Source organism: Urocampus carinirostris, chromosome 16, assembly GCF_059441175.1.
Source record: "Urocampus carinirostris isolate Australia breed hairy pipefish chromosome 16, RoL_Ucar_1.0, whole genome shotgun sequence".
NCBI lineage: Eukaryota > Metazoa > Chordata > Actinopteri > Syngnathiformes > Syngnathidae > Urocampus > Urocampus carinirostris.
Window position 1 is genome coordinate 28,685,981 of NC_142364.1, and position 23,822 is coordinate 28,709,802.

The following is a 23,822-nucleotide window of genomic DNA, read 5'->3' on the forward strand; positions in this document are numbered from 1 at the left end:
AAGTCAGTTGATTCAGAAAGTAAGTTATTTATTTTTCCAATTTAATTAGCTCTTGTGAAAGTGGATATTGAGTTGATCTCCGAGATAAAGACTAAAGCTTTTTAGATTTTTTTTCTTGTATTGGCAGATTTAATCAATTCATGTTTTAACTTTGTAAAACATATTAATACAAGAAAACACTTAAAGGGACCCTAAAATCTGTTCATTGGTTAACACTGTATTGTGTAGTGACACCGAAATCGAGTGCTGGATAGCACAAGGAAAAATACAAAGTACAGAGACTCAAAGTGAGGAAACTACAAAATTGTCGTTTTCAATTTTTTTCACAGACTTTGACATGGTGTTTGTATTTTGGGGGTAATCTTAGCAGCAAAGTCGCGGACAATCATATGCGCTCCATGTAGGTGAGGCTAATGTCAGGACAAAAAAATACAATGTTCTCCAACGAGTATAGCCGGGAAAATACGATAATTAAAACCTATATTTTACATATGCTGTCTTATTAGCATGATTATGTAAACAGAAAACACAAATATATAATTTATTTTTACCTGAATGATAAATTAATGTATATTTACGTAATTTCATATATTTTGTAAAAATACACATTTATTCCTGTTTTTTTTTTTTTTCAATTTATTTACAGAGGAACTAGTACTCCCATTTTTTTAATTAGCATGTTACCTTTGAAGCTAGATGACCACTAGATGTCGCTGTGAGGTGAGGGTCACGTAGGGCAAAAAAATAAAAAATGTTTCACCAACGAGGAATGTGTTTTTTTCATTTTGTAATATATATATATATATATATATATATATATATATATATATATATATGATGATTGCTGGGATGGGCTCCAGCCCCCCCGCGACCCTACTGAGGATAAGCGGTACGGCTAATGAGATGAGATGAGATATATATATATATATATATATATATATATATATATATATATATATATATATATATATATATATGCGTTGTTTTGCTGTCGGTCCCCCCTCTAGAGGGATATGACCAGGGTAGATATATATATATTTATATATTTATATACACTGCATCGGGCTGGCAACCAGGAGTTGTCTGTCCCTGTGTGCCCTGCGATTGGCTGGCAACCAGGTCAAGGTTTCCTCTGCCCATTGCCCAAAGATAGCTGGGATGGGCTCTAGCACCCCTGTGACCCTACTGAGGATAAGCAGTGCAGATACTGGATAGATAGATATATATATATTACATCCATCAGTATTGTTTGTTTTGTTATTCTAATTTTTTTATGAATGACGTTTTTAGTACTGGGAGTTGCTATAAAATTCTAAATGTCCCCTTTCATATCACTTAAATCTATAATTTGAAAGAACAATGTTTTGTATTTTTACATGACTTTTTACAACTTCAAAAATCGTTAATTAAAAAAACGCAAACCCCTCCATTCAATCAATTGCGCTGCAGCCAATTACTGTAAAAGCAAATATATTTTCCACTAACATATCCAGTGTGTAAAACATACAGACGCAGTGTTTTTCCAATAAGGTCTTCAACACTGTGATTTAAAGAACTGTGGGTGGACAGGTAACATTTTGCCTTCATTAGCCAGATTACTTTCCCTTCAGCCTTTGAGTTGCCAAGATCGCTGCCATAAAGTCTGACAGTCTTAAAGCTGATAAGAATTAATGACATGGAAGAATGAAGGGATGATGCGGAATAATACAGCAGTGTTGATGTTGAAAAATAAAACAACAACGGTAAATATTGTGTTTTACTCCAGCCAGTTGATGTAATGCTGTTCTCCTCTAACACAGCGTCCTCTACGTCATGTCTGAGCCCCGAGAAGAAATGTGATTTTGTTTGTGACTGTATGGAATGTAACGACGAACAGAACTGTGGTATGCTTCACGATATTTAATACTTATTCAATTTACCAAATGAACTGTGTATTTTGAATACTTTTTCATGAGTCTATAGTTTCGTAGAAACTCAAAATAAGGAGAGAATATCAATGAATTTTGAACTTGCAATGAGAACAGGAGATGTTTGTACAAAAATCCTCAATCATCTGTTCTGAAGATCCTGTCTTGAGCCCTTTTTTAACAAATCTCCAATGGTACAAAAGTACATCTGCCCTAAATGGTGTGGTTGTCAAAGAACAGCAACATTATTGGCCGATATTGACAATGATGTAAACCATTTATGTCAAAGTTAAGGTTTTTTACGGCCCCTGAAACAATCTTAAGTCATTATTGTATCATACACAGTGAATAGTTAGTTGATTTAATCACTTTTAAATATTTCAGCTGAGTGATAGAAAAGTGCTATTATTTATATGTCTTTGAGAAAAATTTAGCCTACTCTCACTGAAATAGAAACTATAGGCTACTGATGGTGCCTGATTAAAACAGGGTTCTTTCAAGTAATCTATATGTGTTAGAGATTTTTTAATTAAACAGATTTGTCTTTAGTGATTGTTGATAAATCAAGATTACTGACAAAGCCCTATGTATATTACTTATCGGATCATATTCAAATATATCTGTTAAGTTTTGAATTAGGTTCACTAGACCAGAGGTCAGAAACCTTTTCTGTACCACGGACTAGTTTTATTTTCCTACTAAACTCTTGCGACCCGGCCCAATAACAACATTAGTAATAATCTTGATAAATATAATAATTCATAATTAACTAAATGACACAGGGAAATGCATTAGATTTTATCTCATCTTTACAATTGTTTCATTCACAGAACCACGTTGTATGGCATTTTTTGGGCTGAACTCTTTCCTATAATATACTATTGCAACATTGTACGTGGCACTGAGTAAAACTGGTGTGATCGTGGGCATTCCTGAGAGTGAGCACCCTGCTGTGTGTGTGTGTGTGGGGGGGGGGGTGTCAATGAAACCACAGAGAGAAAGAGAGGTGCGAATGGACATGACAAATGTAAACCAAGCTAATGCGTACAGGTCAACTGATAAGAAAGAGAGAAACTACAGTAATGCACACCAGACTTTATTATTCGTCTGAAGTGTGCAGCATGAAAATTATTTTGAATAAAATTGTAATCCTGCAAAGTTTTTTTTCTGTAACAGTAACGGAATACAATTCCATTTTTTGCATCTTGATTCCTAACGCCATTACGCCGTTACTCCCCGAGCCTAAACATCGGCTTATACAGGTTCATATTATTTTGCAATTTGAGGTTTGTTTTTGTTTTGTTTTTTTACATTGACAATGGTATGATATTGAGTCAGTTCATTGATTTAAAGGTTACAGTGGGAAAGGATTCCAATGTGACTTTGAGGACGCAGGAATATGTGGATGGGAAGACAGGTCCTTTACCACAGAATACAAGTGGGAGCGACGTCAGAGAGGTGGCGTGCTGCCAGATAGCGGGCCATCCTCTGACTTTACAACAGGGACAGCCTCAGGTATCTATTACTAGTGTACAATGTACATCAAATATCACTTAAAATGGAAAAGGTGTCATTTTTACACACAAGATGTTGCTGTATTGCGTAGTGCAACTGAAAATGAATGCTACGAAGCACAAGAAATATTACAAACTACCGAGACTCAAAGTGACCAAACAGCACCCTTTTCTTCTCATTTTTAAAACCCAGCCTTTCACAAGGTTTTTGGTTTTTGGTGGTACCAGTAGAAGCAAGATGACCGAAAATTATGTCTGCCTCCGAAAATGAAATCCTTAGCAATCTCCTTTTCATGTGTTCAATATTAAAAACAGAAACAAGCAAAATAACCTTATCAAGTACGTTACATGTGAAATGGCGAAGATATACCTAGTTGAAAATGTGACCTGTCAATAGGCCAACCGAAAATATTAAAAACAATGTTATATATAAAATAGCCCTGCGACTGGCTGGCAACCAGTCCAGGGTGTCCTCTGCCCACTGACCGAAGATAGCTGGGGTGGGCTCCAGCACTCGCGCGACCCGACTGAGGATGAGTGGTGCAGATAATGGATGGATACATATAAAATAGTAAAAAAAAAAAGTGTTATTCATAGAAATGTGTCTATTTGGTGCCACTCTGGCCCTCTTCCATATAGTTTATTATTTATCAATATATTCATCACATTTTTTTGCTATATAGAAATACTTTTGAAATAGCCCTATTGCATTTTCAATTATATAAACTTAAGTGCTTAAAGGGGGGACATGATATACTACTTTTTTCCTTATTAAATCCAATTTACATGTCGATTCCTCCCTGTTCAGTGATTTATAAATTCATATTGGTAACACTATTCCAAAAATATTTTTTGCAGCTATTCAATGTTTACAAAGAAAAAAGTGCAAGAAGGCAAAGCATTTTTAAACATGGCCAAAAATGGAGATCGTCTTTTTGAGATAAAAGCACTAACAAGAGAAAATTTGGATCGGCCTGCATTATCTTTTTTTCTTATGTATTGGTGAGTTATCAGATTCAATACTATATCGGCAGATGCAAAAAAATATACATATACATCAATTTTTTTTTCCCTTCTGACCTGGCCCTTCTTCCAAATATTTGTAGCCAATGCAGCCCTCGACACAAAAAGTTTGCCCAACGCTGCCTCGGTGCATGTTTGTATGATAGATCGTGCATTTATGCTTATTGTTTAAATCATTAATGTTAACTTTAATGAAGGTTTTTTTTCTTTACCCCTCCCTCACTGCCAAGGTCACTGGCACGTTCTAAATTATACACACTTTTTGTCAATAATCATTTTGTAATTAAACAAACGTAACAGAATTAAGATGTATATAGTAGTAATAGTGTAATGCTCTGTACGCATTCTATATGCGTTTGAGGTTATTTGTTTATATTCCCACAGGTTGGTTTATGGGAGTGACAGAGGTCAAGTCTACCACATCCTCTCATACTGCAGTCCTCATGTCCCCAAAGATGCAAGCGTCCTCACCAACATGCCGCCTTCTTCTCAGATATTTCTTGTGGGATTCAGGTCAGCAATTGTCTTATCACTATCCATCTATCCATTTTCTGCGGCGTTTATCCTTATTTGGGTTGAGGGTTGTATTTTTATTAATATGTCTTTTAAATTGATGTCCACGGCATTGAACATGTTAATTGCAGTTCTGATATGTTTATAGCTTACCAGACCATCAAAATAGGGAGAGAAGACATCAATGAATTTTGAACTTGCATGAGTACGTAATGTACAAAAACCCTTCACAATGCCAAATTCCAGATCTGTTCAAAAAGCCCTCCCTTGAGCCACTTCTGTCACAAACAAGAGGCGGAGACAGGGCCCAATAGCATTCGTGTCGAGCGGGGTTAGTCGTGGGTGGCAGGAAAGCTGGTCGGTAGCCGGGACAGGGGAGCAAGGGCGGTATTGAGTCCAGAAAAAAGGTCGGCAACAAGTATCAGGCAGAAAACATGGCAAAACAGGTCGATGGCTGGAACGGAAGAGCAGGCAGAAACGGGTCCAGATGCATATCGGCAACCGGTAACAGTAAGGAGAAAACCGAGCAGGAGATTGTCGGAGGGTACGCTTGCCTAGCAAAAGCGTAGTTACGCAGGACGGTCTGACGGCTTCCTCTAGGAAGCCGGTGGTTAAAAAAGAGTCAATGAGCCAATCAGGGCTCAGGGCTGTTGGCGCCAACGGGGCATTCGCAGGTGCCCCGAATCAGCAATCATGACAATTTCATTTTATCAAATCTCCCATGTTTTATTAAATCTCCTAGGTTACAAAGACATATCTACCCAAATGGGTGTGAAAATCAAACAACAGCAACAGTATTGGCAGATAGAGACAATGATGAAAACAGTACATATTAGTCGAAATGAACTGGCATGCTATGCGATATCCTTTTCAGGTGTTCAATATTAAAACAGAAACAAGCAGACTAACCTTATCAAGTGTATTATGTGTGATATTCGAAGACACAACTCATTTGAGAATGTGTCAATAGGTGAAACCGGGCTTGGCTCCTCTCCATTGTTGGCATCTATTGTAAACCAGGGCTCTGAAAAGGCCATTGTTTGGCGTCCTGAAGCCAACAGCGTCCGCGGGTGGAGGAAGGCGACCATTTTTCTGGGCCGCATGGCCGAACCCTTTCAGATCCAACTCTATTCAAATCGCCTCAAGGGGCGAAGAGGTGATATTGCTGTGGACCAGCTGGAGTTTATGGACTGTGCTTTGCCCTGTGAGTATCCGAAAGTATCGTGTTTTACGGACTATAAGGCGCACCTATCCCCCCAAATTGGCCAGAAATTTGAACGTGCGCATTGTAATTTGATGTGCCTTATATGTGGCCAAATTTGAAAAAGCGATAACACATTTGTGCAATTACTCTTGATGAATTATATCGCAGACCACAATTGCATAACAATGGTGGAATCAGGTATTGAACCGGATAGAAATGGTTAGGGCACCGAATTTTTACCACCAGGCTGCTGTGGACGTGGATGATTATTCAGAACTGCAAATGATTTCATGCAACAGAAATTTAGCCTGGATCACGACAAGGAGACCGCTGGATCCTATCCTCAATATCCACTCAGGGTACAGACGACACATGGAAAGGCATTTGCCCTTATCTCATTATCACACTATTTTTAGTCTCAGTAATAGATATGTTAGAGAGAAATTTGATTCACTTCTTCTCAGCTCACACTAAACATTGTAAGTGAAACATTTTGAGTATGTGCCACTATGTGTTTATTTACATCTTTTAGGTCAGCCAAATGCCTTTCTTTCTATTCAGTTCAGAAACCCATGTGCTTTGCGAGTTGGTAAATATAAAACTGTATTTCAGTGATACCACCAATTTAATGTCAGGCAGTATTGTCGCGGCCTGGCTCAATGATAACATCAACAATTGGGTTATGTGACTAAAAATAGTGTGATGATGTGATAAAACGTAACGCCCTTTCATGTGTCATCTTTACTCATGGTGGTCGACTGGATTGGATCAAATAATAAGCAGTTGTGTGCAATTGTGATTAGTGATATATTATTAGAGATATAGACTCATCAATCAATGCGCAAACACGGTACATTTTCATTTTGTGTGCAACCCTAGCCCTTGCTGTAGTTATTATTACATTGGCCTCATAGTCTCGTGTGTCTTATACATGAAAAAAATATCACAAAAGACTATTCTTATAGGAGTACACCTTACAATGTGGGGCGCCTCATAGAGCGGAAAGTACAGTAATCATTCTTCTCAATATTGTCTTATATGCAATATTCTTCTTTCTTTACTTCTTTAGTGCCTATGCCAGGTCAAGATTGTCCAGCTGAAATGATTGAATGTAAGCTTGGGGGCTGCGTGGACCAACGTCAGGTATGCGACGGAACAGATGACTGTGGCGACGGGACGGATGAGGAAAGCTGTGGTGAGTAATATATTTGAAGGCATGTCTTGATTTAAAAAAGAAAAGAAATTATATTAGTTCAGGGGTAAGGAACCCATGGCTCGTGAGCCATACATAGGTGTTTTGATAAAGAATACAGGAGATAATAGAAGATAATAGGAATAGGAGATAAAATGTCTCTTTTGCAATGGCCTGACATTGTCATACACAAAGCCAGGTATAGTGCACACATTGCTATCGTAGCCCATAAAAAAAGTGGTTCGGTCCAGTATATAAAGAGCATACTCCCTACAATCGGTTACAGATAAGGTGCGACACCAAAAGAACTTGTTTTGGCTGTACGTCGCCAAGTAATTATTTTAAGGAAGCTCATTGAACAATTTAAGTTCACTGTTGAGACACTTGATGGCAAAAACACACACAAAAAACTAATCAGGTTAGAAACGCTAGCCAAGCACACAGAGCAATTTGATTGTGTGAGGGGTAGGGGTGGGCGGAGCTATGCACATAGCACACTTTTGTCCACCCGGCGCCGTCTGCGCCAAGGGAAAATATGTCAGTTTCTTTGTTTGCAGTATTTTGCGACCTTTTTTTTTTTAAAATATCTCTGCTTGTTTTAAAACCAATATTTATGGGAAAAAATGAAGGTCAAAATGAGCCGCAACGATCTTGAGTAATTGCAGGATGGAGACAAGTTTAAAGTGTTTTAATTGTTGATATGGGACACATTCTTATTTCTTAAATTTGATCAAATCATCTAATGTCACGCAGTAAAATAAAATGTGCTAATATTTTTTTTGTCTGGAGAGCAAATTTGTCTGTTAGCTGAAACTTGAAATAAATGGTATGACTCTCTCAAAAAAAAAAAAATCAATAATAATATTTTGCTATTTTGACTCTTCGGGTCAAAAAGGTTCCCGACCCCTATTTCAGTTGCTCTAGACCAGTGTTTATCCACTTGTAGGTCAGGAGGCAAAATTGGGTCACGACACGTTCCCAGTGGGTTGCGGGCCTTTTCCAATCAGACTCCTTATCGGTAGATGGCGATAATGCCCTGCTCGATCTGTTCCACCTGTTCAGTCATACGGCGCGTTTGACAGGGACAACATCTTATTTTTTTGTGATTTTGTTGATTTGATTTCCCTTTTCTGCCCATAAAAATTGTTCGCAAGAAAGTTGTGATAAGAGGGAAGGAAAAATGGAAAACAGTGACAACGATCGGGTCAAAGCAGGACATAATTGCGAAATTTGACAATTACGATTGCGTGTCTTGCAAATGAAGCACTGCTGAAAGGTACAGTAAATTGTTTAAAAAATGTTATATCTTAAGTTTTTTACCAGTATATTATTCTGTGTTTTTCACTTGAATAAATAATTATTGATGTTTAGGTACATGCTTTATTAATATTTTTAATTTTTTTTTATGTGGGTGTTTAGAGGTTTTAGTGGGTCGGCTATATGCAATGAAGGCTTGAATGTGGGTATATACAGTACTTGAAGTTGTTTTGGTTTTGCTGGTCATTACGTTTTTGGGAAATGGTGAATATATTCTACTAGATCTGCTTTAAAATGTGCAATCCTTTCATTTGGTAAATTTGAGAAGTGGAAATGTTTTCTTGATTTGGGTCTCAGATTGCCATTATGGTGGAATAGTGTGTCCTAAAGTCAGACCACTTGAGAACCCAAGCAGGGTGGGCAAATTTTTGAGTCAGGGGCCGCAACGACAAAAATTGAGACAATATTTCAGAGTAACAGCAATGATAAGATTTATGAATAAACAAGCATGTAAACATCTAAATGTATTTTATATTTCAGTTTTTGTCCATAAATAGACCATTTAATTAAAGGTGGGATGTGTTGTCCTGTAAAAGTTCAAAGTTGAATATTTTCTGTATTAAGTATGTGTTAACAATGGCCTACTGAGTTCAAAGTGCCTTAAAAAAATTCCCTTTGCACCTATCTGCTCTTATCTCACTTTTATCCCAGGGGTTTGGGACTCGCAACATATTAGGAAGCAGCGAGGGGGGGTGGAGAGGGTAGAGGGGCGGTGTAGAATGATTTCAATACATAACGTCCCTTATATTATCCACAAAACTTGATCATATGCATTGAGAAACCCAAAATGCTAGCTCAGAAGTGTTTTTGTTTTTTTGGAATGAGCTATATTGAACAATAAATTGCATAGATTTCTCGTCTCCTTGTTATGAGTGTCTACTCATGTTCAAAACACTTCATTATTGTTGAGCTAGACTTTGTGTGCAGAGGGTTATCGGCGCTGTGACTTTGAGAACGATTGGTGTGATTGGGACCCCAGATCTTTATCCAAACTCAAATGGGTAAGGACAAATCAGGACAACATCTCCATCACGGATCCTCTGAAAGGACCAGGAAGGGATCAGTCCAACAACAGCGCATTGGGTACACCCAAATGGAATTCTTATTGCAGTTAATTAAACCTTGAAATATACTAAGAATCGACTTGGATATTTTTACAGGCCACTTCTTGTATGTCACTGTTCCTGACGGGGGACTCGGAACAGATTGGGCAGCTTTCCAAAGCCCTCGCTTAGAACCCACCAACAGTACTCATCCTTGCAAGGCAAGCCTTGATATTCTTGTCTGTGTTTTTAGCTGTACTTGCATTATGTCATTTGAGCCACAACTATCAATATCTTACCGCAGATGGTCATGTACACGCATCAGTTTGGTCCGAGATCTGGTGGGCTGACGGTACTCGTAGCAGATAAACTCATCAAACCTGTTTGGAAGCGGGGCGGAGCTCTGGGTGATGTTTGGGTCAAGGCTGAAGTGGAAATTGTCAATAACTCAACTTTTCAAGTTATTGTCCATCAAAGATAGCCATTGCAAGTAGTTATAAAATGTCTCTCTCATCAGTCTTAAATATCCTTCTTGCAGATTCTAATTATGGCAGCAATCAGGGACCAGGCTTACGGAGGCGTCGCTGTCGACAACATTGTGTTGTCTCCTGGATGTCGCGTATCAAACGGTAATCACCTCAGAAGTGTACCATTACAGACTTCAAAGCACACCTGATTGATTATGCTCAAATTGAAGAACGAAACCATTTTCTGTCTTTACATTGGATTGTGGTAGGATCTTAGGCCGAGCCCAAGCCCCGGCCTAGTTCGGCCCGAATTTTGGCGTCGGGTTGGGGGTGGGGGTTCAGAACTGTTCAAAAACAACCTTTCTCCTCCCAAGTACTCACAGACAGAATATAAACATTTAGGTTTGCTTTAAGCTCATTTCTACAAAACAAGTTAACTAATCAGGCTCTGGCTGATTGGCTTTGGTACGGTTGGGCCCGGGTCTGGTTGGGCTGGATTTTTTTAGGACCGATCTTACTTCTAACACCATCTGCACCTGATTTTAAGCAGCACGATTCACATCAATGCCTTTTGCTGCAGAGCGCCAACTGCGCAGCATACCTGAAGCTGTTTTCAGCCCTACTGCAAGATGTTTAGCTCACGTGTTTTCGCATCATGTGATCATTCAAAATAGAGAATAGTGGAGCAGTGACAAAAACTAGCACATATTTATTACTACGCCAAAATGAAATGCGAATGAGGGCTGCCATGCATAAAATGTGAACCCTAAATTTCTAGACGACAGCACCAGAGCAACCACTATGTGGAAAATAATGCCAGATTGCAACACAAATGTGGTTTTGTGCTGTTGTCATTGGTGTTTGCAACAGTGACATACCAAATTGCATTCACTTTTCATCCTTCCTCGAGAATTAAAGGAAACTCCAGCAACCTAACAATTACTATGATAATACTTCAATGCGCTATCATATACTTTTCTTTTAGTATTTTCCATGTTGATGAGGGTTAGAACAAGTGAATGATTTACAATAACAAAAGTTGAGATTAGTAGTACAATTGAATTGGATGACTGTGAACTACTCATTCATTTTATTGATCTATTGTTGCTGGGCAAAATAAAAATCACGCCACAAAAAAAAAAAAGCTGCACTGTAGTTAAAGTCGCAGTGTTTAAAAGGTATTTCTTTTTAAAAAGTGGTGGTTTGTAGTCCGTAATGTACAGTAATTCATGGTTTCATACAATCAAATATTAATGATAAATATCATTATTATTTGAATATTCTCCAGTAACACATTTTCATTTCAGAAAGTATTTGGCTTCAAGAATTTCCCAAATCACCCAAGAAACCTTGCACAGTGGCAGAAAAAATATGCAACTTTGAAGTTGACTGCAAAGAAGCAGAAGATGAAGCCATGTGTGGTGAGTCTATTAAATGTTTTTGATTATATTGACGTAAAACTTTAGTCGTGCCAGATTGCAATCAGCTTTGAAGGTTTACCCCAAGAGTTAAAGCGTAAACTTAGGTGACTAGAATTTTTGTAGCCACATACACAGCCCTTAAAAGAAAATAACTGTTAAAAGTTAAAGCTTTAAATCCAGAGTTGAAACTGTTATTCAGCTTTACAACTTTAAAACTAGAGTTGAGGCTTTAAGATAATCTGGAATTAAAGCCTGTGTAAAGCTTTGAATCAAAGGTTAAAGTATAACTTAAATTTTTACTTTAAAAACCAGTGTTTAAGTTCATAGTATTTCTTTAATACTACTTTTCATCTGGATTGAAGCTGCTTTGAAGCTTTAAGTCAAGAGTTAAATTTTCTCACAGTTTCAACTCTTGATTTAAAGCCACTTTAATGTTTAACTCCAGCGAATAAAGCTTTTGTTTTTCTAGAGTAAAGCTTTACCTTGAGTAAAAGCTTCGACTTTAGCTAATGCTATCTCTAAAAATGTTGTATGCTTTAATTTTGACAGCATTTGAACTCACACAACGTACTGGGATGAACCCACTTGGTTTTTGAACTATAACACTCATGAGTCATCTTTTTGTGTAAGTGTGGTATCCATGGAATCCAGTTCACACCCTTTGTGGTGTTTTTTCATCTGTTTTTCAATCACATAACTCGCACTCTTGATTTACGATTTTGTTTTATTTTGCTACTAATTCTGGAGCTGCCGTTTACTTACAGGTGATATTGCTCCTAAAAATGTAGTGCTGCAATAGGGGTGTAAAAGTGATTCTGTTTTAGGGGCAAGTTTCAGTCATATTTTATCTCAAATGTTCAGCAGCATTTTTTTCATACGGTTGTCTGATAGACAAATCTGCTAACCACTGCACACCTGGAATCAAATCCAGAGTACGAGCAAAATCTCAGTCCGTCATCTAAGCGAGCCTTCAGTGGGGGTAAAAAAAACTGCTTAACTAGTTATTTTTGGGGGGTTTGAACAATTCTATTGACACTATTAACAGCAAATAAACAATGTGAGGTTTGAACAATTTTCTCGACAATTTTAACAGCAATTAAGCATATTCACAATTTCGTTATATCTGACAATATGACGTTTTAACAATTATTTCCGACATTTTTAACAGCAATTAAACATTAATGTAAAGTTTTTGGTCTGTGTTTACGGGCCATATTTAAGACCAAAATGGGCCAGTTTTAGCTTGCAGACTGTTTGTTTGACACCCGTGTAATAAAAGAAACTCATGGCCCTAACTTCTTTGAATCTAAAATAAGAATGGGCCAAAAGAGTGCTTTGACCATAAACTAAATTTCCCACAATGCCTGTTACCTACAACGTCTGTAAAGTAACAGGACAGCGCCCGTACACGCTAGTATTTCCCTATTGATGCCAATGAGTGGAATTGAGAAATAAATTAACCGAAAAATGTCCAAGATGATTTTGTTATACAGTACTGTGATCCCTCTTCTTATGAGATTAATTTGTTCCCAGATCATGCTTGCATCTAGAATTGCTCGTGTCTCGAGTGAATTTTCTCGATACATATTTGGTGAAAAACAATTAATTCGTTCCTGGCCTCTCAAAGGCCCCCAAAATACTGTAGCAGTAAAATAAAACTTTCTGATAACTAAAAACATATTCAAAGAGTAATTGAATATAAAAATAAAGTAAAACAATAAATAAGATTCTAATAAAATGACTTTAAAGCCCCTATCTATAAGTGGGAATGTCTGGAAATTATTCGTAATTTGGATTTTTTTTCTCGTATGTCAGGCAAAATCTTTGCTCGGGAGACATCTTGTATTTTGAATTCTTTTGAGTCACTCCTATGTAGAGGTATCACTATATTTATTTCTAACATATTATACATGTGTTGTGACATTTTTTCAATGCAACTGTAATGTTTATAACTTGAATGATAAATAAATTCATCGGTACTTTACACATAGGAGTAGTTACATTTATATTACATACTTCATACATTTAGTTAGTCTGACAAGTTACTTAGCCATTTTACTGGCCTAAAAAACTAAAGCTCTGAAATATTTTTCTTGCAGCTTGGAATATCTGTTTAAAAACGTGCAATGTCTTTTTTACTCAAATAGAACATTTGGAGTGTTGAATTATTATGTAAGCATTATTGTCCTTGCCATAGGGGACTTCACATACAATAAAGGCAGCTCAGGCTGGACTGACTCAAGCATTGGAAGTCAAGGTTGGGTGCTTTACCAGAATTCAACAGCCAAAGGTATGGATCGGCATAGATCAGCAGATAATTAAAATATTTCAATGTGATTTAACAACATTCAAAGAAAATTGTTGTTTTCTGCAGAAGAGTACTTATATGTCGCAGAAGCCCCAGGCCAGCAGCTGACAGAGGCACAAACACGCACCCCCCTACTTGGCCCATCTGGGACCATTTGTACTTTAGTGTTTGATTTTGCGCTCACTGGAGATCAAGATCATATCGGTATCCGCCTTCATTCATTTAAATGAAAATCCTTTGGTTTGAGTCCAGCATTAAATATTTGGCTGTTAAATGAGTTCAGGTGACCTCTCAGTCCGGGTGATAGACAGCATGTTGGGGGAGCTACCTAAGCTGTGGGAGTTCAGTGGAAAGACTGGGATGGGGAACGCAGAGTGGCAATCTGCACGAGTAGGCATTGGAGCCAGAAAACATCGATTCCAGGTACGTAGTGCAGTGGTTCTCAAATGATCAGAGAGAAGCACTCCAAGGGGTACGTGAGACTTTAAATAAGGCTTTGGGGCTGAATCCACTCATTTTGTTCTGAGTTAGGCCAAATTTCTATCTACCTCGGTCATATCCCTGAGAGGGGTGACCGACAGCAAGACAAACACATACAATAACAAAGAAAATAATAAAAGGGAAGAATAGCAAAAAGACACTCACAAACATGTTTGGACTATGGCCAACCCAAATGCCCAAACACCCAAACAAGTTAGGCACCCGACACCTAAGTTGGTCATGCTTTTGTCCCTCCGGTTGAAACGGGACACAAGAAAGCGACCATGTCACTCGGGTCAGGGTGACACACACAACACACTCTTTTGTTTCTAGAGTTCCTCCTACGTGGTAGAAAATGGCTGAAAAAAAGCGATTCGACCATTTTCTCAACAGCATCAAACTTTCTTATTCCACTTTCATTTCAAAAGAAACAGCTTGCCTCTTCTTTACACTTTAGACCAAACATATTGAATGGATGCACGAGATAGCATAGTGGATGCACGAGATGAAAATGTTAAAGCTCTCAGCGTGCTAGAGATACAGTACACGTAGCACTGTATGTTCCGTACAAACTAGAAAAAGGAAGCAGATTTTTTTTCTTCCGTGTGGATTCTGGGTGACTTCTCACAGCGCCACACACCGGTAGCGGCGGAAAGAAGCACTACAGCAATGTCCTGTACTCGGAAAAAGGTGCACACAATAAAAAATCTAACTTACAGCGATGTCCGGATATTATTCGACATCCCGAAGAAAATGTTCATGTCTACCATTTTACGTAAGTCGAATGGTCGTAACTAGGGGAGTGTCTGTCCCTCCGTTTGCCTCTGCAGAAGCTCAGCACAGTGATAGGTTACATTCTAATCCTAATAATATTATGCGAAAAAGCACGTTTTAAAAAAAATAATAATTGGAATAACTGGGAAGTTAAATGAGAAATAACTAACACTGAAAAAATATAACTGTTTAGAATATATTTAATTTTATATTTCCATTGTGAAAGCTGTGACTCACCTGGACCTCCTGACTGCACATCACTGATATATTGTAAATACAGTGTAAGCTTTAAAAACACAAGCGAAGTACAAGTTTATGACATTTCCAATCAAAGATCTACTTCACTTAATCTTCATTTCTTTACCAGTTGGCGTTTGAATCGCGTGCGGTGAAACGGTCTTCTTCTGCAGAGATTAAGGTTGCAAATGTTCGCTTCTCTGGATGCTACGCAAACTACTTCCCTACTTCAACAGGTGACTTATCATTTTTTCATGAAAAGATCCAAACTGAACGGTACACTAGAATATTGCTTTACTTTGCATGGGGAGCACTCTCATGTAACTTTGAGGATGGAATGTGCGGGTGGTACCAGGATAACAGCGACAACTTTGACTGGACACTTGTGAACGGGATGGACCACACTATTGGGTTTGGTATGCTCATTAAAAAAAACTCTAAAATCTCAAACTGCTTTGTTTGGCTAATCCTTTCTTTTCATAGGTAAAAGTCTTGCAGTGGACATGTGGAGTTCCTCACTGCGTGGCATTTTTGGACGTTTACTATCTTTGCCGGTGTCACCAAGTCATGCCCCACAATGCCTGACCTTCTTCTATAAAATCTATGGAATAAACACAGGTGAGGTGATTGTGTGGGATAATGCAAATTTGCACCAGTGTGCTATGTGCGAATATATAGATTTAAAAACAAAATCAGAGCTGGTGACGCTCAGCTAAAGGGATTTACAATCTTAAAAAAAAATAAAAAACACAATGAGGAAGGTCTTTTTACAATAGCTTGTCATGTATTATGTCTCCATCACTGCATGGATCAGGTCAGAATGTGACTGTAGGCTAACCAGAGAAACAATTATGAACTTTCCTGCAATTCACTTATCCAACGATAAACAATGAGAGAAGCAAAAAGAAAAACATTTAAAAAAATCAAACAAACCATTGAGAGTTGAGAATCAAACAAGACTTCTCAGCACCCCCTGTTGAATTTCAAATAATAACACTTGATTTTCAAAAATAACTTCTCAGTGCACACATGTGCACTGCTTTGTTTTGTAATCCGAGCAGTTATTTTTTTGTTTTGTGTGTGGATTTTTCCCAATTTTTTGTCATTTGATTTTGTCACCAACCCCTAATGCCGAGCGCCAAGCAGGGAGGCAATAGGTACCAATAGCGTCAGTCTTATGTATAATTTGGCTTGAACCTGTGACCTCCCAGTCCCGTCAGGCGCCCAACCCTAAGGCCAATGAGCTGGTGAGAGTAGTTTTATGTAATAAAATCTTTTCCGAGTACTTCTTTGTGCACTGATTATAATCCTTATTGTGCAAGAAGAAAGCATTAATGTCACAGACCAGAACGGACACAGGACTCAATTGCATGCATTTCTCAGTTTTTATTGAAAGAGAGTGAGAGTAAGGCTTGCTTGATTGCTTGAGGACTGGCGGAGAGCGGGGGCGAGCAAGGCGGGGGTAACACTTCCGTGTCGGAAGAAGACAGGCGGGAATGGCAAGTCGTTTGACAAGGGCTGGAGATCAGAGGCGATGTTCAGAAACGGGTCGAAAACGGGAATCAGGCAGGAAACAGGTTTTAACAGGGACGGAGTCGGACGGGAACGCTCACTGAGTGAAACACAACAGCTCGCAACGATCTGACAAAGTTTTAACTGAAGTGGGGCGTTTAAGAAGGGTGTGGCCACCAATCAGCTTGTCCGGGCTGTTGGTGCCAATCAAGCCGCCACAAGTGTTCCAAATAGGGCAATTATGACAAATAATTTGTCTCTGGTGCTACCTGGTAGTTTAAGGTGTATAAATCAAACCATTTGTTGTTGTTGTTTTATTACATTGAATTGAAATGTCTAAGAATGCATTTTTGCGGTCATTACCGTAAATGCATTAAAAAAAAACATTAGTATTATAGATTTTTGAATATTGTGAGTTTTAATGGGAGTAAAGGGGGCATATTATTTAATTATACGTCAAGAGTAGGTAAAGTTTGTATCTTTTAAATGCAATGGTTTAGAAGTTACTCATGGGTGCCATTTTGAACCTTGACACTTTTCAACATGTTTCAACATTAAGAAATTGTTCTTAAGCATACACAATTTGAAATGATCAAAAAATGTATAACATTTCAGGTCCGTTGAGTGTTTTTTTTTTCTGTGTTGTTTATTTTTTTCTTTGATGATAACTCGTTAGAACCACCAAAAAGACAAAATATGTTAAACACCTCCCAGGATTAGTAGACATGCAAAATAAAGAGAGAATACATCAATGGATTTTGAACTTGCAAGGAGGACAGAGAGAAAAGGCTTCACGTTGTTATTTTGACCATTATCGCACATTGCTGTTCATTTTTTTGACTTTTACATCATTGTTGCTACCAGCATATCATGTTGCTGTTCTTGGATTGCAACACGCCTTAGGGCTGATCTGCTATTTGTAAACTTGAAGCTTTAATAAAATGAAAGAGCTCAGGGGAGAGCCGGAGAACCGGTTGGAGTTTCTTATCTGAAGGCTTCCCTCCCTGTTCTCCTTGCAAGTTCAAATTTCATTGATGAATTCTCTCTTTATTTTTAGTACTTACCAATGATTAAACTTATCAAATAGCCATAAAAACAAAAAAAACGGTGTGCAATGAACGTCCAATATTAAATCCGGATAAACTTATCGCACACACACACAAAAAAAACCTCCTACTATATATATGTAAATAAATTACTTTTTGATTGTGTTTTAGTGATCAGGGGCAGATGTGTTTAGTAGCCATTTCATGTTTACATGGATGTGAGCGTATCTATTAATATTCAAGTATTTCATATCCAGAAATGTTGCTTGTAAACTGACCAATTTGAGCTACAAGCATGATCCTGGAACAAATCAAAATCATAAGTAGAGATACCACTGTATCAAAGTGATCTGAATGTCATTGTCTTTAGGATCTCTCAATGTAAAGTTATTTGACAAAACTGGTTTCGAAAAGTTGCTGTGGACCCGCAGTGGAGCTCATGGAAACATCTGGCATGAAGCCCACTGCCCAGTGCCAGACCAATTCACAACATTTCAGGTATACTTAAACACACATCAAAAAAATATATCACTCAATACATTATCTTTTTTTATTGTATCTCCCTTATTTATACTCTTCTTCCACAGCTAATGTTCGAAGCAGTACGCTCAGGTTTTGATGGACAGGTGGCTATTGATGATGTAGCGCTGCTGGAGGGTCCTTGTTCCATGCCAAGGTCATGTTCTTTTGAGGGTCAGGAGTGTGGCTACAGAAGTTATGGTCACAGTTATTGGGTTCATAGAAGCGGACACTATTCAGCCACAGGACCAAAAACTGATCACACACTAGAAACGGAAACCGGTATGATTGTTTTTTTTTTTGTTTTTGTTTTTTTTAAATACATAACTGACGCTAACGCCCATTAAGGTTTTGAACAATGGAAAGTAGTTCATCCTTTCCACACATCTTTGACCAGTGTTAGGCGTGTTACTGAAAAACATAAAAGGTTACTAGTTACATTACTAGTTACTTTGTTTAAAAAGCAAATCAGTTACCCCGTCAGATTACTGACACCCAAAAGTAGCGCATTAATCTGAAAGTAACTATCTAGTTACCAATTACTAAAAATAACCGCATAGCAGCCAACACCCTTGAACTGCTTTATAATACTTACTTATTAGAAGAAGCAGAATACAATTTGTACACCAGCCTGTAGAAGCAGTAAATCCATATTTCTTGGCTCTTGATAGCTTGCTGAAACTTTCCATATCTATTTTGGCTTCATACCACCCCAAAACTTTTTGTCCAGGCATTACGCATTGCAAAAATAATTTGTCACTTCAAAGGACCAAAATTCAGCACATTTTACAATAACTTCAGTGATCACATTTGCCCCATTGATTTCCCGTTAGTTTATTGTTCCTCTCTGTATAAGGCATGCCCTCCACTCCACACGTAGCATAACGTTTTTCTACTAGTGACACACAACCAAATATGCTCATTGAAATTGAATCCCTGATTTTAGTATTTTATTTTGTAGTCTTAAATTTGGCTTGGATGTGAGTATATACAGTAGAGAGAATAGCTACATTAGGAGAAATTCAGCGTTTCATACCCTATGCTTGGTACGGCACCATCATAACTGTATTCATTTGTATTTACTCTGTAAATATAAACACCCTTCAGTGAATGCCTCTACAAGATCATGGGATTTATGTGAAAATGGAAGTGAAGCAAGAGTACTTAAAGAGGACACTATAATTAGTAATTAAGTGATTTAAAAGTAGCGGAGTAACATAGCCACCTAGTAGTAACGACAGTTACACTACTCATTACAGAGAAAAGTATTTCCATATTAGGAATGCCTTGATTTGTAACTTGTTAGGTACAACACCGTTTTTAAATTAACTGTCTGTATTCTAGGTTTCTACATGATGGTTAAAACTGGAAGCAGCTACCTTTCTCCTGGAGCTACTGCAATCCTCACATCACCTCTTCACCAGGGAAGAGCCAAAACTGAATGTCTGAATTTCTGGTATCACATGGGAGGCGACAATCCTGGTGAGTGCCACTGAAAGACAACACAATTTAATCACCTATCAACTAACAAATGTGATGTTTTTTTTTTTTTTTTTGCAGGTTCTTTGACAGTTTATATGAAAACCGTGGAGGGTAGCAGGGTCCAGATCTTTGCAGACCATTTGAACCAGGGAGATGTCTGGCGGCATGGTAATGGCAACATCTCCAGCAACCTTGTAGATTGGCAGGTACTTGGAAAAATCTGTTTTATTTTCAAATACTGGAATGTTATCAGAATTTCCAATATATTAGAAGGGATGTTTTATTTGAGGCGGACTACTGTTACATCAAAGATCAGGGGTGGACAAACTTTTGAAATCGCGGGCCTCATTTGGTTAAAAAGAAATGGCAGAAAGACCAGGCTAGGAGGGAAAAAAGATTGACTGATTAGCCTTAAATCTACAATATATGGGAAAAAAGATCATGTAGAACTATCCTATTCTTAAAATTTGTAATTTTGAATCAATGCATGCAGACATCTACATGTATATGTTGTATTAAATTTGATATTTGTCTACAAATAGAAGCACTGAATTTAATAACATTGTCACAGACCAGAACGGACACAGGACTCAATTGCATGCATTTCTCAGATTTTATTAGAAGAGAGTGAGAGTAAAGCTTGCTTGATTGCTTGATCCGAAGACTGGCGGAGAACGGGAACGAGCAAGGCGGGAGTGACACTTCCGTGTCGGAAGAAGACAGGTGGGTATGGCAGTCGTTTGACAAGGGCTGGAGATCAGAGGCGATGTCAAGTTCGTAATAGTGGTCGAAGGCAGGCGGCAGGCCAAACAGGCGTAGTCAGGTTCGGAAACGGGTCATTTCAAAAACGGGAATCAGGCAGGAAACAGGTTTTAACAGGGACGGAGTCGGACGGGAACGCTCACTGAGTGAAACACAACAGCTCGCAACGATCAAAGATTAAACTGAAGTCGGGGGCTTAAGAAGGGTGTGGCCACCAATCAGCTTGTCCGGACTGTTGGCGCCAATCAAGCTGCCACAGGTGTTCCAAATAGGGCAATTATGACAAATATGTATTGAAAAGCTCAAAATTCATTCGGGCTTGGTCAATTTGATACATATCTTTTGATAAATAGAATAAAAATATCATTAAAAAATGGTAAATACAGAAATTATCGAAAGATTCCCTTAAGCACAGTACACATTCATTATTTATGAAAATTATGCAAAAGGACACCATTCTAGAATATATTTTATTATTATGTACTCACCATTGTCTTTTGCTCAATTAAAAATACCGTCAAGATATACAGTGCATCCGGAAAGTATTCACAGCGCTTCACTTTTTCCACATTTTGTTATGTTACAGCCTCATTCCAAATTGTATGAATTTAATCTCTTATCTCAAAATTCTACACAAAATACTCCATTATGACAATGTTTTTTTTTTACTTTTTTTGAATTTATTAAAAATAGAAAACTAAGAAATCACATTTACATAAGTATTCACAGCCTTCGCAATGAAGCTCAAAATTGAGCTCAGGTGCATCTTTTTTCCACTGATCATCCTTGAGATCTTTCTACAGCTTAATTGGAGTCCACCTGCAGTAAATTCAGTTGATTGGACATGATTTGGAAAGGCAAACACCTGTCTATACAAGGTCCCACAGTTGAGTGTGCATGTCAGAGCACAAACACCAAGCATGAAGTCAAAAGAACTGTCTGTAGACCTGCGAGACAGGATTGTCTTGGGGCACAAATCTGGGGAAGGATACAGAAAAAATTCTGCTGCTTTGAAGGTCCCAATGAGCACAGTGGCCTCCATTATTCGTAAATGGAAGATATTTGGAACCACCAGGACTCTTCTTAGAGCTGGCCGGCCTTCTAAACTGAGCAATCGGGCAAGAAGGGCCTTAGTCAGGGAGGTGGCCAAGAACCCGATGGTCGCTCTGTCAGAGCTCCAGCGTTCCTCTGTGGAGAGAGGAGAGCCTTCCAGAAGGACAACCATCTCTGCAGCAATCCACCAATCAGGCCTGTATGGTAGAGTGGCCAGACGAAAGCCACTCCTTAGTAAAAGGAACATGGGAGCCCGTCTAGAATTTGCCAAAAAGCACCTGAATGACTCTTAGACCATGAGAAACAAAATTCTCTGGTCTGATGAGACAAAGATTGAACTCTTTGGTGTGAATGCCAGGCGCCATGTTTGGAGGAAACCAGGCCCCGCTCATCACCAGGCCAATACCATCCCTACAGTAAAGCATGGTGGTGGCAGCATCATGCTGTGGGGATGTTTTTTAGCAGCAGGAACTGGCAGATTAGGATAGAAGGAAAAATGAATGCAGCAATATATAGAGATATCCTGGATGAAAACCTGCTCCAGAGCGCTCTTGACCTCAGGCTGGGGCGAAGGTTCATTTTTCAGCCGGACAACGACCCAAAGCACACAGCCAAGATCTCAAAAGATTGGCTTCAGAACCACTCCGTGAATGTCCTGGAGTGGCCCAGCCAGAGTCCAGACTTGAATCCGATCGAACATCTCTGGAGAGATCTGAAAATGGCTGTGCACAAATGTCTCCCATCCAACCTGATTGAGCTTGAGACTTATGGCTAAGAAGAATGGGCAAAACTGCCTAAAGATAGGTGTGCTACACTTGTGGGATCATATTCAAAAAGACTTGAGGCTGTATTTTCTGCCAAAAGTGGATCAACAAAGTATTAAGGAAAGGCTGTGAATACTTATGTAAATGTAATTTCTTAGTTTTCTATTTTTAATAAATTCAAAAAAAGTAAAAAGAAAACTTTTTCACATTGTCATAATGGAGTATTTTGTGTAGAATTTTGAGATAAGAGATTAAATTAATACAATTTGGAATGAGGCTGTAACATAACAAAATGTGGAAAAAGTGAAGCGCTGTGAATACTTTCCGGATGCACTGTATGTGGTCCATAGGCTTTAGTTTGCCCATCCCTGTCAGAAATGGAAGCCAGACAAGTCATGATGACTGATTAATTTCACCGGCACCCGCTCGTTTGGCGCCAGCTGCTGCTGGCTTCCTGATTGGTTCCCCGTCCTACTTAAGCTCAGACCTTTCATCCACCTGTTGTCAGTCCGTCAGCAAACTTCTATTTCTACAAGGTAATCAATTTGACTCTGACTACCGTTGGTCCTGCTTTTTGCACTCATTTTCCACCCGCCCGTTCCTGATTTCCTGACTTTAGAACTGTGCCGCACACGCCCTAACCACTGCGCCGCCGTGCTGCCCATTTTAAATATATCTTTTCCCTTTTGTTCCCCAGACGGTATTTGCAGTTCACTGTAAATGTACAAAAATCAACCTTCACTGTGCTCAAACTTGACACGTTAAAGGGGACCTTATTTGTGATTTATCAATTTTTCTGTTGTTATACTTTTTTACAGCTGCAGTTTGAGGTAACAGGAAAAGGAGGTAAAGACACCCATGTGGCCATTGATGATATTTTCCTTTCTGCTCAGCCCTGTGAAAATCAAGGTCGGTGGGTTCAAGAATTGTCTAATCAAATGTTTATTTTTTATTTCTTCAGCGAAGTACACATTAAATATAGAAAAACATGTTATATCTCTGCAAACGTGTGTATGTTTGACATTTTTTAGGGTCAAAGTGCAATCTGGAGAAAGGAATGTGTACCTGGAGTAACACGCAAAACATCAAGTGGGACCAACTGGATTGGGAGTTGACGAGTCACGAAAAAGAGAAGCACTACTTTACGCCCTCGCACGACCACAGCCTTGGAACAGAAAAAGGTCAACATCGCTACCAAACAAATCTAAAACAGGGATGTCCATTTCCAGTGATGGGCCTGTTACTGAAAAAATAGTAATTAGTTACAGTTTCTAGATACTTCAT

At 38.5% G+C, this 23,822-nt stretch overlaps 1 protein-coding gene across 1 annotated transcript in view; it reads left to right on the forward strand.

Moving 5' to 3' along the window:
- The window catches only part of mamdc4 (MAM domain containing 4), a 31,844-nt gene that overhangs the window by 75 nt on the left and 7,947 nt on the right, over positions 1-23,822 (forward strand). Inside the window, exons 2-23 of the mRNA XM_088356239.1 lie at positions 1,796-1,883; positions 3,261-3,422; positions 4,829-4,957; positions 5,928-6,161; positions 7,231-7,356; positions 9,598-9,753; positions 9,831-9,934; positions 10,018-10,173; positions 10,252-10,342; positions 11,488-11,601; positions 13,799-13,891; positions 13,976-14,113; positions 14,193-14,332; positions 15,531-15,636; positions 15,712-15,816; positions 15,884-16,018; positions 18,329-18,456; positions 18,546-18,759; positions 19,822-19,959; positions 20,038-20,165; positions 23,357-23,447; positions 23,570-23,719. Of these exons, the coding sequence (XP_088212365.1) occupies positions 1,796-1,883; positions 3,261-3,422; positions 4,829-4,957; positions 5,928-6,161; positions 7,231-7,356; positions 9,598-9,753; positions 9,831-9,934; positions 10,018-10,173; positions 10,252-10,342; positions 11,488-11,601; positions 13,799-13,891; positions 13,976-14,113; positions 14,193-14,332; positions 15,531-15,636; positions 15,712-15,816; positions 15,884-16,018; positions 18,329-18,456; positions 18,546-18,759; positions 19,822-19,959; positions 20,038-20,165; positions 23,357-23,447; positions 23,570-23,719 (2,926 nt within the window). The remainder of the gene's footprint in view (positions 1-1,795; positions 1,884-3,260; positions 3,423-4,828; positions 4,958-5,927; positions 6,162-7,230; positions 7,357-9,597; positions 9,754-9,830; positions 9,935-10,017; positions 10,174-10,251; positions 10,343-11,487; positions 11,602-13,798; positions 13,892-13,975; positions 14,114-14,192; positions 14,333-15,530; positions 15,637-15,711; positions 15,817-15,883; positions 16,019-18,328; positions 18,457-18,545; positions 18,760-19,821; positions 19,960-20,037; positions 20,166-23,356; positions 23,448-23,569; positions 23,720-23,822) is intronic.